Genomic DNA, 16,912 nt, shown 5'->3' with positions numbered 1-16,912 from the left:
TGACTCAAGCACTCCCAGCATGCCTAGCACTGGAATAATCAAACAAAAACATGTAATAAAGATAAAAAAAATAAAAGAAAAGACTACTGAGAATTTTCCAGTGTCTCAAATAGAAGAAAAAATAAATAATTAGGAAATAAAATTAAGATCCCATAGAAGAAGCACATGCATAAATAAATAAAAATAATGACACAAACTTGGGTGTACCTTATAATCACCAGCCATACAAGTTAATTACACAAATCTTAAACCCTTAAGACCGTGGTCAACACATACATATTCTGTTTCAAAGAACTTATATTTTGTTCTTTTAATTGAGAAAACTATCCTGTCTCATTTTAAATTGCATTGATTAATTTGTTTAATATCCTAGTGAACTCCCCTGAAAGAAAATAGTTTAAGAGTAAATTCTAAACTAGCTTTCCTTTAAGGAACTGATTAGGCTTAACTAAAAATTGACTTCTGTTATCAATAACTATCTTGTGCCAGTGGGCTGAAAATACTGATTACCAATTACTTCACGAAGCACATACTCCAAAAACAAGCTTTTCTTTCCTTCTCTCTACACACAACTCTTGCATGATATTTGGAGGCCTACCATTTAAAAATAAACTTCCGCTAACTCACATTAATCAGTAAAACCCCAAATTAAGTCAGTAAAACCCTTTTATTTAATGCCCATCTCAGGAATTTACACTGTGACCACAGCATTTGGAGTATTCATAAAGAGATAGAACATGTTACATATGATGTAATAAAGATTTGACCAGCACTTTATGTTGTGATTGGTGCAGACAGATTCGCCAAGGACGTGAAATTCTAGGACTCCAAGCCAAGCTAGTAATGTGGACTTTAACATATTAACAGGAGCTCCGACACCCTTGCCTGCTGAACACTTCCTGACCAAAGACTGAAGTGGTTTGCTTCTAAACCAGTAAGTGAATTATGCTTCGGGAATGGAAATCTCACATCAGCTTGATAGATTATGTTGTTATCTATCAAGATTTTCTTAGCCAGGAAAGTTCGGTACTCAGATGAATATTGACAGCTCGGCCCTCTTTTTGAGTACTATCCTAGCCAGTGTAGGAGGCTAAATTCTACTACTATTCAGAGGATTATAATTTGTTTGAAAAAAAGAGAAAACATGAATAAGTTAAAGCAATTTTATATTAGCACTTCCAACAAAATTTCATAGAAGATGAGATAATAACTTATATTGTAGTGATGTGGAAATACAACAAGGCTACACACTCATGTTTAGAAGAAACTTTGTTACGACGGTGTTCATTCAGAATTGTATAAGTCAATGAAAAACTCATTGATAATCAGCTTTATGTAAAACATATAAGTTATGATAAATGTGCAACCAAGTAGCCTAAACCATCAATATTATTATTTACCCAATTTTCATAATATTTTAAAGGGAATAACTTAGCTCTTGGAATCTTACACAAGATAGCCTATATGCCTTGTTATAATGGTTCTTAATGTAGGAATATTATTTATTGACATATACATGAACAATCTCCATCATCAAATAGCTTCAGTTGGCAAGTTCCCCTACTAAATAATTAAAATATAATCGAATATCCTATTTCGAACAACTTCAATAATCTGGTGACGAAAATATAAGTTTAATGGTCTAACACCACTGACACAGAGTTAATGAAAATGTGAAGACTTAAATAGATTGTTCAATTCTTTAATAGAATACTTAAATCAACAAATTAATATTTTTAGACCATCAAGTTAAGGCCTATGGAATCCACTGATGATACATGAAAACAGTCATGATGATGCAACAATTTAAAGCTTCCAATCAGACCTATTAGAATTCTCCATACATACCCATACCCATGTGTAACAAACTTTATTATTTCAATAAAATGATAGAATGTTATGAAAAATGAGCCATTGTTATGTAATTTCAACATACTACGCCAAATTGTTTCATCAACCTAGGAGGATCCGGTTATGATTTGGTTACTGTAAACTGAATATTATTAATAAATTAATTTTTTATGTTTTACATATGGGCTACAAGTTTATATTTTAAATAAATGAGTGTTTCAACAATTAAAATAAGTCACAGGGTCTCAAAGTTGTACTGAAAACAAAATTAATTGGTTTTAGTAAATGTAGGCCTACTTGAAATAATTAGGTGTGGTCAGTCCAGAATTTGATATATCTAAAAGAGCTAGATTTTCTGGAAATATATAAAACAAACATTAACAGTTAACCAAATATACTCCTAGATATTATAAAATAACTAAACCCCTTTGGTGAAAGTAAGGTTATCATCAGAAAGTAGGTGTTAAAGAAATATTATTCAAGTTTTGTTATTTATAGTAACATTTGGGAATATTGTTAGAATAAACGAAGTAATTAAGACAAAACAGATTGTATATTACTTACCTTAAAACTGTAAGAAAATGGGACTAGTGTTGGGCAAGAAGGTAGGATAACAGTCGCAACTCTGTTGTGAAGTATGACTTGAAGGTCAAAAGGACACACAGAATGAATCAATGGCCTGCCAAGTTAAACCGAAACTCTCCCAACATACCTCACACTGAATATAAATGTGAAAACACATTTTTTCTATTATAAAAATAGATATGAATAGGACAATGTTGCATATTTACTTTACTCTCTATCAAAATCTGGGCAACTCTTCAGAAAACACGAGGTTTTATTCAGAAAAACTTTTTTGAAAGATATTCTACAAATTTATAACTAGGTATAGGTACCTTTCAGAAACTTAAAAATAAAAAATAGTCGAGTGGTTCCATATAACGGACCTAAACACAAAATTATTTAAATTCTTACTTTAATTGATAATTATTTATTACTTCTTAAACAAAGATGTATTCCTTTTATACATTTTTATTCGAAATGAATATTATATTTGAATTTATCTCCTACTTAGACTTAAACAACATTTTGCATCATGGGTAGTTTTAAAGTGTAACATCTAAAGTTTTTCTAAAGGAACTAAAAAATATAGTTTTTTTTATTCATTTTCATGCTTGATTCCTTAATGAATTTATTGCCTATAAATTATACAAAAAGCATTTACTTCCTACTTTGAATAAATTCAATGATAACGTTCTCCATGTGATTAGTAGTAGTATTTATGTGATCATTGAATAATTGGGCGAAAATAACAGTTTAAAGAAATTAATTATACGTCGTTAATAGTATATCATTTCACACACAATCAGTTCATTAGTTTGTGTAAATAATGAAATCGTTATTAATATTTGTTAATCGTCAATCTTGTCTGAAGGATCGTTCAAAATCAGAAAAACGTAAGAGAAGCAACAATCAAGCCTGGGACAGCTCAGGGACCCGATCTCTAGCACTTCGTACAAAAGTTTATTTAGAGTCTTACACCGTCATATACCCTGATCATTGGGCATGTTGACAATGTTGCTGTACTGATATCTGTATGTACAGTTGATCAGTTCCAGCTGGAAATAAACACTGGTTATGAGTTTGGTGAGCGCGTGGATGAGCTATCATAGCTTATTTTCAGACTACAGGACAGAGGTCATGGTACTAACGAACCGGTGAATCGAAACCATCGTACCGATGCAGGTGGACATGATAATTGAAGATCCTAACACTGTCGATCAAGTATCTGGGGATCATGATCGATACCAAGATGAACTTTGGTGGCATAAATACAAATATTCTGTCCTCAGCGGACTAAGGCTAAAATTTATGAACTTGTATCCAGTAAACGTCACACAGCGGGATCATTTTCATTATAAGATCTAACGTACAAGATACATCGTGAAACAAGAAATGAAATGTAGTACCATTCACAAACTCGTAAACCGCTTATTCAATAGAGAATCCAGAAGACATTCATTAAAGAATTGCACAGTCACTGATCAAGTCTTGGTTGAACTCACTTGTCACAAACTACTAAGGGGTAAGATTCTTCTAATTGCCTAATGCGTTTTTCATTCATTGGTTGTTAATATAATTACATTTCTTAGAATGACAACCTAGTGCAGCCTGATATTATTTAACGAAGCATATTAGCCTTCAATCATTCATTTATTCAATTGCTTTACCGTAGAAGGGCCAAAAAAGAGTAAGTTACTGCAAATATTCGTCCATCAGATACTCTGTATCTGAACAACTTGGTTTTATTTCCCTCCTTAAAGATTACAGTAGTGTTTTATGTTTTATATCTTCTTTCATTACGCCATTATTCATAACGTTCCCTGTACGTAGTTATAAGTCTGGCTTAAGTAATCATAATATTCTTAGAAGCAGTTTGGAGTATCAAAATAGAACAGTAGTTAATAAAGCAGTCTTTATACATATATATTTATTTATTATTTGATTTCACTCGAACATAGGTAGACGATAAAGCCATAGCCTTTTATAAATTCTTATAATTCTTTTTTTATAAAGTCGAGATAATTTTTTTAAGTCGTACCTACTACAAATTTTTAAACCATGCATAGTAATCATAAAATGTTATAATCCAATCCCTAGAAACTATACTTATCATCACATGACAAATTCATAGTAAAAAGCACAACTAACACTAAAGAAACGGAAACATAAATGTTTAATCCGCACAATATTCCATATGAACTAAATTTATTAGAGGAGCCGATAAAAAATTGTTCGTGTTTGGTACAGTTGTAAGGTACCCCATCTGTCAGCACTTTCTTTGCTAACTTAATTTTTTCGCGTAATATACATATTGTATTGCGCATTGCAAAAGAATGCGAACATCGTATTAATGAATCGACTATAATAGCACAATCGATCTCTTTGCATCGACTACCGATGTTTGAAGCTCAGTCCGCTCGCTTTTACAAAGCCGAAGTCTGAGCGCAAGCCCTGCAGTATGAAGAGGTCGGACACTGCTTACTCCTGTAGTGTCAATCTACCCTGAAGGTTGCTTCCACGTACCGCAAAATGTCAGAGGCGGCCATCCTGGCGATCACCAATGTAGTTCACATCGCGTTGTTTACTAGGGAACAGATTACTACATACAGAAGGAGGAATTCGCCCGTGTGGAAAAAGGGTGGAAAAATAGAGTAGCGTGTTTGACGACTGGGAAGCGTCGTTGTAGCTCGACAAAGGTGCGAAGGACGGCATGGCTTAGAGACGTTAGACCTTGAGTATGCACATCATAAGGAGAATTAGGGATGTTTCATTATCCAATTTATTTACTGGACATAGCTATTGCCGGTACTAATTGCATCGGTTAGGAAAGATAGTGTTCGCACTGTCCTAGAGTGAGGGATGACGCCGATCACGTTGTTCAGCTATAGTTGGTGGCTTATGTGGCGAGGAGCTTAACTTTTAGTACCCTGACCAAGGCCAAGGCAATGTCTAGAATGGAAAACAACCCACTTGATGGAAAATAACACAGATATAGCCTGATGTATATGATAAAAACGACTCTGAAGCTAAAGGATGGCGATCTGGCAAGTTGGCAGGAGGCCTATTCTTTGTTCATAAATGCATTTCATCACCTTCCACAGAAACCTGTATATACCTTCGATGAAGTTATAAGGGACCATCTAAAAATAAAAGCGTTTAGAGGCAGGAATGATGCAGATTGCCTTTATTAGAATTATGCTTAGTTGCTGTTGGTAATTTGTAAGTTTCTTTTATGCGGTAAAAGGAACTTACAAATTTAACAACACAAAAGAATATATTGTTAGGCTGGTGAAGCAAAGCTTCCAGTACCAAATCTCTTCTCTCTACCATCCTCTACGTGACCAAAATACATCATTGTCATCCAAGGAGTTTGTACTGGTGTAGGAAAACTGACAATACATCGTTGTTTCAAACCACCTTCAAATCTCGTAGTGGCTGGATTATAGAGTCCGACTTCCTAATGGTCCAGCTTGTACTGTCTGACTTCAAAGTAACCTGTCTTTCTTGTGGCTGGATTAAAATCCAACCTCCTAGTATCTGGATTAAAGGCCAATGCCTTTAGATTAGACATGGTAACAATTCTGAAAATGAAAGAAATTCAGAAAAGAGAAATGGTTACTGAAACATATTCATTTGCAAATAACATATACGCTTTGTTATTTCGACATTCTGCAAATTAATATACGTATACTCCATTTCTGGTACATCCATTCCACGGTCCCAGTGTATAAAAGACCTAGGCGTTATATTTGCCAGCGACATGGGATTTTCTGGACATATAGACCACATCAGTAGCAGAGCAAACAAGATGCTTGGTTTTATAGCAAGATTCTCCAGAGCATCGACAACCCTTCTGCATTCGCTCTCTCTGTATTGTTCCCCTTGTGAGACAGCTTGTGGAATATGCAATGTCCGTGTGGTCGCCTTAACACTGTTGGCAATAGGACGAGACTGGAGGCTCTACAAAGGCGTTTTCTTCGCCTGATTGATTTGGTGTCCGGCTGGGGTTTTGCCTATCTTGATGTGCCTGTGGAGGGAACTTGTCCGGCAATCTGAACTTGTCACCTCTTGCCCTGCGACGTGACGTGGCTTATGTTGTCCAGAAGATTCTCTGGAAGATAGTGAATGGTGCAGAATTCCGGCAAACACAAGATCTCGAGATCTGCTGGGTCGACCTCAGATATTCACTCAACACAAACTTCGACTTTCAACAGTCAAGGTCTTTATTCCCTTCGCAAGGTTTATTCGCCTGGGAAATCGGGTCTTCACCAGCGTTCTGGCAGATTGTGACCTTCTTCGATATGCTGGGGTTGTACACGCGCGACCATTCTCTCTTCTTTTGCTGTGGAGTGGAAGTTGCGTAACAGGCGCGGACCATCGCGCGGAGTTCTCACCAATGGAAGTTTCTCACCACATGATATATGAATATACAGCAGTGGCCAGCTGTTCAGGAGGAAGGTCACCTCACTTATCGCAGCTCAAGAGTGATTGGAAGCGCCTCTACGGAGTGTCGTGTACTGCAATTTTATATAATAATTTATTTTCCTAGCTACTTATAATAATTACTCATTTTTAATACTAATATATGGTATTGTTATTGCTAAATGCTAATGACATAGTTTATTAGCTAGCTGTTAATATTAGTTCTCATTGCTTTTAAATATATTTATTTATTCCTGTTATTGCACTTTTATATAGTTTATTATTGTTGGTATTTATTATTATATATATGTATTGTTGTTAGTATCTGGTTTTTGTTAATTAATTGCTGTATTTGCAGAACACATCTTGCAGTTTCATTGTTTATGTTTCAATAGTTTATATTTTTGTTTACATCTTGTTGTTTATAAGCTTCATAATGTTATTGTATCGCATTCTCTCGATTTTATACACTTATTCTTTTTTGTATTTTTATTGCCTTATCGCTTGTATCAGCTATTGTGTAATTTATTGTTAAAATGGTTTGTCCGTTAATAAATAAATAAATTAATTAATTAATTGAAAGCAAGATGGAGTAAATTCACGTCATATCAAATTTATACTTGTTTTGGTGTGACTTTCGTATAGTAGACTGTGATGTAATGCAAGGTTAACTTTCAATCCTTTGGTTGTGAACTTCTGGTACACTGTGTCATTCAATCGTATTGATTTTTAGTCAAATTTTTGCAAAAACTGTATGTACCGGTACACAACTATAGTAAGAAGATGTTGTGGTCTTTTAATTATATCTTTGACTTGAAAAATTTTTTTATATAAAATAGAACATTACATATATGTGTACATCAACTATATGAATAAACTATAAATAAGAAATGATAATAAAAAATATTATTTGGAAGTAAATATAAAACTCGTATTAAAATAACCTCGAGAACTTCAGGAAAACCGTGAAAAGCCATTCCAACCAGATATATAATGTCTATATTTATTTCCAAATAATCTCTTGGACTGTTTTTGTTTCAAGAGCAACTACAGCATAACAGGTTACAGTATGCTCTGCTGCGACCAAAATGCCAGTTCTGGTTCATCTGAAGATTATGAAGAGATAGATGGAGCTGCCACACTCTATATAAGTAGAGGATAATGTATCAACACACTTTATCCGAAGAACTGACACCGGGTAGACCCACATAAGACCCTTTGCAGAGATGGGATGTGGAAGTGAGGTAAATGAAGAATTCTTGAGTTATTTTATGAGCAATAAACAAAATGAGAATATGACTGATTTTAGGTTTAATGCTATCACTGGAAGAAATAATAAAATAAGTAATAAATTGCATGACATCGAAAGCTATAGGTGGTGATCAAATATTGATAGAAGTGATTAACACCTTAAATCCATTTGCCATTGAAGCTATCATGTATCTGATAAATGTGTCTCTAACTAATGGGGTGTTTCCACAAGCTTGGAAGAAAAGTATTGTTTATCCTTTACGAAAAATTGCCACCCCAACTACTTTAGACTAATTTACACCAATATCAATACTTTCAGCAATGTCCAACATCCTAGACAAAATAGTACCTCAACAAATAACAAGGCATATGAATGAAAATAAAGTACTTCCAAAACTACATTTGGGTCTCATAAAAGTCATAGTAGTTGTACTGCATTTATAAATGTTTGTAGTGATATGTTTGATGCCGAGGACAAGAGGAAATATAGCCTCCTCATAATTCTCAACCATTCTAAAGCTTTTGACTTTTTGGATCACAATATGTTGATTGCAAAAACGCATTTTATGGATTCAGTAATGTCACGGCATGAGCAAGATCGTACCTTGAGGACGGGCTGCATACTACCAGGCTAGGAGGTGAGAAATCCATGCCTCTTGCAAAGCTGCGTTCCTCAGGGCAGTTGCCTGAGGCCTGTCCTGTGCACTGCCGACTTTCCTAGCTCTGTGCAAAACTGTGTAGTCCCTTTATAAGCAGATGATTCTGTCTTATGAGCCAGGCCTTATGACGAATGCTATTGGTCAAACTAATCCTGATCTGCAAAGCATCTCAGAATAGTCGGTAATTAATGGCTTGAAACTGAACTCAGATTTATGCAATGTTTTACACACAACAGACCCTTAAAAATAATGGAGTGACCATCTCACTTGACGGTGGGAGTCTTGACTGTGTGTGATAAGACCGACTCTCGACATAGTGGTTGATTGTGGATCCACCTTCAATGGACACTTCACACATGCTTACCAACGTGTTTTGGGGAGACTGAGAGGTCTGTATAGAGGTAGAAGTCTACTTCCAGAGACCGCAAAACTTCAATTAGTGGTCACTGATATTTATTTATTTACATGATTGTCACAGACACCTTACAAGCACAATGCTTTGAAAAAGACTTGTCAATTATTACAAATTGTGCAATTATTTTCTTTTTTTGTGACAGCAAGTTGCATGCCTCAAAGTCCTGACAGAGAAGCCAAGCACTCACAGAAACAGTAAGAAAGTAGAGTCTTTAGAAAGTATTTTGTATCTTGGAAGCGATTCTTCTTCCTTTATTGAAAGTGGCATATGATTGTTAATTTTTGTTCATGTATAAAGTGGGGACCTTTCAAGAAAGCTTGTATTGTGAATATGATACTGGAGCAATTGAGAGTTTCTTGTGAAATGAGAGTGGTGGTGATTGTTATTAAATAAACTTTTCTTGGTTCGCTTTAACGTAAAGGAGACTGAAGAATGAAAAGAGAAGGTAGAGGAAGTATTTGCAAATCTTTAAAAGTGTTTCCTGCATGGGTCATGAAAAGGAGCAGAATTGATAATTACCATTTTCTTTTGGATAAAAAACACTTTTTCAGAGGCAGAGGAATTTCCCCAGAAGATCGTTCCATACGGTAGATGTGAATGAGCATAGGCAAAGTAAACGTATTTTATTACTCTCGGTACTTTGTTACTGCTTCCCTGCATATGACAAGAGTATTTCTTGGGAGGATATGGGCCATATAGAGAGGTTACAAAACTTAACCAATAGTTTTATTTTTAGTTTGAATAGGTTCGACCATGTATGTCCCTACCAGGAAGCAGTTAATCTGCTGCCTGTTGAAGATATATGCAGGACATTGCAGGCTGCATGGCGCATAGAGTTTTGATGCTTCATGAGCTCGACTACCTCTAAGAGAAACTCTCTTTCCATGACAATGTGCTTCAGCACAAGACTCGCCATTGTGGGAGGCTTCACTTTCCTAAAGGAGAATCGGGGAGGAAGTTTTTTTTTTAATTTTAGCCCAACCTCAACAAAGGGCCACCCGGATGACCTTTAACACTTTCGTGCAGTGCCTTTAAAAATATGCTGAGTACTTAATTGTGTTGATGTAATTTATTTTACTATATGGTTAAATGACAATAGTTGTTCTGAAAAACTTATGTATAAGAGAAACATTAATGAATAAAGGCATTTTGATTAATTGATTGATGTCTATATTGAAACTTTTTAATAGCCAACTACAAAAGCATTAAACTATATTTTTGTCACTGAAAAGTAGGATGCGTAGAGAATACCTAAAATAAGACAAAAACAAACTTTAACTCAACTTTCATTTATTTTGTAAACGATTTTACAAACACTCTTTCCACAGCCATTTATCACTTTATTAACAAAATATGAAGCAGTTTAAATGTACAGATTCGGATAAAATATTTATAAGACATTAAACAAAAACAGTTTTCTAACATATATGTACCATTAAAATAGAAAAGAAAGACCTGTAAAGGTTTATACTTAAGCTAGAATTCTTCTAGTAAAACAATAAAATGATACAGTATTTTCATATACAGTAAACAATAAATAGTAATTTCATGAATAAAGTATAAAATTATTACTAATAGTTTAATGAACAAAATTAAACGACTACAGTTGATGTACAGTAAAATTATGACATTTTACTATGAAATACAATGAAAGCAAATATACAACAATATTGCATACTTCAAGTACTAATTGTAATCAATACAGTTTTTATATATCTCTCTGTCACATATATGCATTCTGCAAAAACTTGATATAGACTGAACTAATGCTGATCGTAATGTTCATACCAAACTCTGTTTCTGGTCTGAATCAACAAACAAACAATACATGTTACAGCAAATGTACATTGTTTAAATTTTGGACAGTTGTGTTTTATATCGTTTTTTTAAATAATAAAAATTCAAAAGTGTTATCACATGGCAGATAAGCTGAATAAATTACACACGTAAATACATGTATGAGAGCAGTATAATTTTTACTGAAATGTGGATTAACTCTTGAGTCAATTTATTACAACATTCCTTATTATGATTTGGTTATAGATGCAAATAACAACCATTGTTCTGATGGAGTAGCTATTTACGTATAAAGAGTGATATTAATGTGATACAACTGGAAATACCAAAATTATTATCATCTGACACGGTCAGAATTAGTGTTATTTATTTAGGTAGGGAATTTCATATTTTGGCTATCTACAAATTACTAAAATTTACCACAAATTATTTTTTAGATGAGTTAGGCATCTATTTACTGAAAAATAAAGTTGACAAGCAATTTAAGAATTTACTAATTTTGGGAGATATTAATTTGGATTTGCTTTGTTTAGATAGTAATGTTATTGACAACTATAAAATACTAATGGCCAGTTTTGGCCTTGAATCATTAGTAAATGAGCTGACCAGGGTAACCAATATGTCACAGACATATTGATCACATGTTTGTTAGATTAGTAAACAAACATTCTTTTCATTTCATTCATTCATTTTTTCTTTTTTTAGTAAAAAAATTCTTTTTTTGGTTAATTCTAAAAGGGATTTTGTTTCTTGTTTTTGGCCTATTTAATTAATTTTGTTTGTAGATAGTATTTTATTATTACATTGACATGTATCAGGTTTGGCATGAAAGCACATCTTTTGTTAACTATTTTAATTGTTATATCACAATACAGTTGTTAATTATAGACTAATGCTCCAGAACTCATTTTATTTGTAACAGTTATAATTATTATGATGGAACCCCTAGATGGGCTAATTAGTAGCCCATATCCGATAAAATTCTTCTTTCGAAGATACGTCTCATCCGCTACTTTCTCCGATCTTCTGCTACTTTCACATGGCAGTCATTCCGCCGGTACACAGTTGGGCAAAAGTCTGCATTTACGGAACAACCCTCCCCCATAAGCGCATCACTGATTTCAAATGACCCACTTACGGGTATATAAATAAAAACTTCCTTACTAAATTCAATTAAACTTTGTAGGTTGATACAATCAATAGTTTCTGAGCTATAACACTATCTATTGAATATGACAAGATGCTATGTTTAATGAAAATACAATAGTTGTAAGAATAAAGAATAAAAATAATTGTATTCGACTCATGCTCAAAAATTTACAAAAATTACAATATAATTAAAGACAAGTGTTACCATAAAAATAATAAATTATTACCAAATATTTCTTTAGTACCAGTATAAAATATCAGATGACATTGTAGTGGCCCCAGCCCGTTAAAATAATTCTTGAGACTTATTCTTACGGACGATGCTTAACAATAAGGCATCAACCTCTAAACCAACATAAGGTGCAATATGAGACACACATGAACTTGGGGATTTATAAACTTGTGCAATACATTGATCGGTAAAATGCGAAAACAGTATGAGATAAAAAAACGTAATGCAGTAAATATTCTATTCACGATGTGATTTCACCATTATAATGCACATTATTGGTACTTATTTATCAAACTACTGAGCCATCGCGTCATTTGTTTTGTGTACATTGCAACACAATTATGTCATATTTATCACAGAGAGTAATGTAAATCATTTTATTTTAGTGTATACAAAAACAAATGATATGATGGTTCTGTTTACCATGCAAATGTATTAGCATGAACATATTTTATGATTAGTTATTACAGTATTATGTAGAGTAAACGTGGTAACAATAATATACTATTCTAATAAATAAAAAACAGCTGCATATGGAATAAGAAAAGAAACTAAACTAATGATTGAAACCACAAATATTTATGTTGTAGTATTTATTAACAATAACAAATTATATCAGAACCAATTATAAATTATTTAGTCCATCTCAGTTGCAGCATAATTGCTTAAATTACATTAGGCCTACTTCATTTATCTCATATTATGTACCAATAACACCAATGTGAAAAATTCAACAGATGCTTGGCAGAAAAGGAGTCAAACATTAATTCTTGGCAAGATTTCAATCTCTATAAAATATAATACATCTTGTAGATTTTTGTTTTATCAGTGAAGGACAAATAGGGTCTCAAATTTACTAGACAATCACAAACCAACCACCAAAACAATTTGTTTTCAAGGTAGCGTTTTTATAGTCTGAAAATTTGTTTATTATAAACTTAATAAAACAAAAAGCACTAACAAAAAAGCAATAGTATTAACACAAAACAAAGGGTAGTATTTAACCCTTCCCGCGCCGTAGACGGATATATTAGAGTGGTAGACTTTAACCAAAACGCCAAATACAGTTATCTGATATTATAGATTGTTGAGTTTCTTATTGCGCACGAGGCCTTCGAAATGCCTGGTGCACGCTCCGTGCTTATCACGGTTCCCAAGGAAATAATTACAAACGACCTTCACTCTGCGACAGGGGGAGGGGAGCACCCTTTGTTTAACTCCGACCACCTGCTTGTCAGTTCTGCGTCTCCTACAGAGCCGTAACCAAACATATCTGTGGCATGTTATACTGCTTTCTCGGTTGTCACGAGTGTGCGTCTACTACGTATCTCGTTATTATTCTTTATCATATGGTAGTGTTGTGATTAGTTTGAAATATTTATCTTGTTTTATAGTAAAATTCTACAATGAAATCAAAATTTATTTGAAATAAAGTTTTGTAAATAGAGTTTTTTATCAATAAATAGACTAATTTTAAGTCAAATGTCCCGTTTTATACTTATTTTGCTTTCACATTTTATAATTTAGCTATAACAAAAATTAGTTTTGAACTTAAAGAAACAAAATTTTTTACTTGCCTTGGCGTTATAGGAAAGTTAATGGATTTATTAGTAGCGTGTGAAGGGTTAATAACAACCGATGATGAATTCAATATATTTTGTATGGTATATACAAGTGGGCTTTAACAGGTTCGCTGCGGGCGATAACTCTGGTTACCACTGCTACGCTGCGCTAGGAGCGGGTGGTAACTCTGGTTACCACAGAGCCTTTGTTCTGAAATGAGGTCAGTGTGTGGCCAGCACTTGAACTATTACAACAGTGTATTTCTCGCTTCTCGGGAAGTACTTTTCCCGCATTTTAATGCACTTCATTTTCACATTGGACTTTTTCATTATTTTTTATGATTTTTTAAGTTTTTACAGTAGTAAGTGATTGTGCAACACAATGGATGTTCCCCCGGACCAAGTGGTGTACAACAACCAAGTTCTAGGCATATTTGTAAATAATAAACGACTTTTGGGTGGGTTGGTTAGGATGTATATACACATTTGTATCGATATTTTATTTTAGTAAACTTATTTCTTCTTTTTTCTCCATTTTTATAAACTTATGTACTAAAATATTTTTTGTAAACTACAATCATTTCAAGTAAACATTTAAATATATTTTGTTATGATTACTCACCACATATTTGTAAATAATAATTGAATTTGAGTGAGCTAGCGGAGGCGTATATACACTTTTACATTCATTTTGGTTTACACACTTACATATAAATATTGTTTATGTTTGTCTAAAACAAATAAAATAGAGTTCACTTAGCTACGATGTATTAATTTGGAATATTCCCACTGCCATAAAAGGGTCTTCCTTAGTGCGAGCGGTAACTCGTTACCAGCTGGCAAGGAAGACTGTCTTCAGGAGCTAGCGGTAACCACAGTTACCGCATTCCAAAATGGTAGTGATTTTTGTGACTAATGAGTAATTTTCATATATTCTATCATATTTCATCCAAAAGTAAGTAAAAATAAAATTAAAAAATTTCAGCATATACAGAACTCTATATAGGGATTTTTAGTAGCGAACGTGTTAATGACATTTATTTCTTTTACAGCATAAATACTGTTACTTGCCTACATGTGATAGTTAATAAATCTCTTGTCATATAAATAATTTTAGTTGTTGCGCTGATAAGTGGCTCGAATAAAACTACAGAACGCAACTGTTTTCACTTGATTAACATAAAAAAAATATGTCATTGGATTTCCAATAAAATGTTCTAAAAAGTTATTTTAGTAAAATATTTGTAAAATGCTTGTGTTTTCAGTTGTTATAAGTCCAAAATTTGTAATGTATGTTATCTTAAAATGGATCCATTTAAAACGTTTTAAATTTGGCACACTTCGTTCAACAGTAATGAGTAAGAACACTGTGTTTAACATCTTACTTCTTTTCAATATCAAACTATTTCATTTCAAATCCAAAACCACATTACTAGGACTGCAGTTTTGTTCAATTTTACTTTCATAATAAAGAAGACGATAAATTCTTTAAAAACCACAGGTTGTTAGGCACAGAATAAATGTTTGATATTTTTTACTACTAATGACTCAAAGTCTTAAAGCACAGAACAACACACATACATGACATAGCCTATACTGCGTGGTCCACCACAAATATTAGCCAAATTTACAACAATCATCAAAAATAAAACAATCCAAAATATTAAAAAATAAGTATTACACTAAATAACAATAATCAAATGCTGTAATCAAAGAATAAAAGAAACTTACTCTTATATACACTATCTACCTAAGCCAGCCTTGAGTATTTTTTGTAAGGTTAGGTCAGACAGATGGTCTGTATAATTAGTAAGAGTGAAAGAACATATACAGACACTGCGTGTTCCAAAAATATTAAAATAAAGTTCTATGAATAGTAACCATGTCATGAGCTGTCGGTGGAAAGCAACCTCTGCTGGATACGTAGGCATTTTGGGCAGAGTTGACCAGCTTGAAGGCACTTGTCATGATACACACTACAGCAGTCTTTGCACTGCACATAAAATCGTGTATCAACACACTTAAATCGTGAATAGACAAAATCATGATCTCATAAGAAACGTATAAAATGTAACGTCAAGGAAAAAGACATTTACAGTAGGAACACCAGAGAGTGCAGTTGAAAGTGGTGCCTATTTGGCGTGTCAACGAGGACTGAGCTAAATGATTATCTACATTAGTTAGAGGTTTGTACAGTACAACGGTTTGTATCGGCTGCAGCGTGCCGTGCCAGGCGGCAGTTGACGTGTCGCACTCTTTCGTGGTCGCTACTGTGAATATCCTGTTTTTATTAATACAAAGAGGTAATAGACGTCCAATGGAGAAAGGTCTACAAGGAGTTTTTACAGCAAACTTAGCTCAAGATGTAAAAGTAAAAGTAAAGAATGTCTTATTTTACCAGGCGAAGTTAGGGCTAAGAAGCCCTCTCTAACACTTAACCTGGGGACCAACGGCTTAAAGGTGACTTCCGAACCACCACCAATGGTCGGGCAGACGGGCTGCTTGCAAGGACAGGATCGCTCAGCGGTCACCTGTCAAAGCAGCAGCCACGCTCGGCGTTGCTTGATCTGGTTATCTTGCGATAACCGCCGTACCCACTACACTGCGCCATTGGCAAAGATAAAGACACATTGGCATATAAAGATAAAGTTGGCATTGTATAAAGATGTACATCATTATAAAGGGATTGTTTAGCACAGATAAATGCTAAAAGGAAAATCCTGGTATCAGTTATTAAAATAGAAAATTCTTATTTTTATGTTGGGCTTTGGACTTCACTTGATGTACATCTTACATTACACTTTAAAACAATGTACATCTTATCTTGAGCTATGCTTACGTTAAATTTTGTTGACGAACTCCTTGTAGACCATCCTCCATTAGATGTGAAGAGTCAGTAACTACCTTAAAAACTATTTAATAAGTTCAGTATTCATTTACTCAGTTTAACTTTCAAAACTTGAGCCAAGACAAGTATATTAAACCTTCTAGAACAGGACCTACATTTTAA

The 16,912-nt window shown here is 33.8% G+C and overlaps 2 protein-coding genes across 6 annotated transcripts in view; both read right to left on the bottom strand.

Moving 5' to 3' along the window:
• Positions 1-2,546, bottom strand: part of LOC124368880 (fructose-bisphosphate aldolase) — a 73,740-nt gene extending 71,194 nt beyond the window's left edge. The window contains exon 1 of the mRNA XM_046826370.1: positions 2,416-2,546. The gene's annotated coding sequence lies outside the window, so the exon portion shown is untranslated. The remainder of the gene's footprint in view (positions 1-2,415) is intronic.
• Positions 2,547-10,435: 7,889 nt separating this feature from the next.
• LOC124368879 overlaps positions 10,436-16,912 on the bottom strand; it is a 32,138-nt gene continuing 25,661 nt past the window's right edge. For all 5 annotated transcript variants that reach the window (XM_046826366.1, XM_046826364.1, XM_046826363.1 and 2 more), the window contains one exon: positions 10,436-15,895. In XM_046826366.1, coding sequence (XP_046682322.1) covers positions 15,788-15,895 — 108 coding nt within the window. In that variant the 3' untranslated portion in view covers positions 10,436-15,787. The remainder of the gene's footprint in view (positions 15,896-16,912) is intronic.

The sequence above is a fragment of the Homalodisca vitripennis genome, chromosome X (genome assembly GCF_021130785.1).
Source record: "Homalodisca vitripennis isolate AUS2020 chromosome X, UT_GWSS_2.1, whole genome shotgun sequence".
Taxonomy (NCBI): Eukaryota; Metazoa; Arthropoda; class Insecta; order Hemiptera; family Cicadellidae; genus Homalodisca; species Homalodisca vitripennis.
This window is presented reverse-complemented; position numbering and strand designations above follow the sequence as displayed.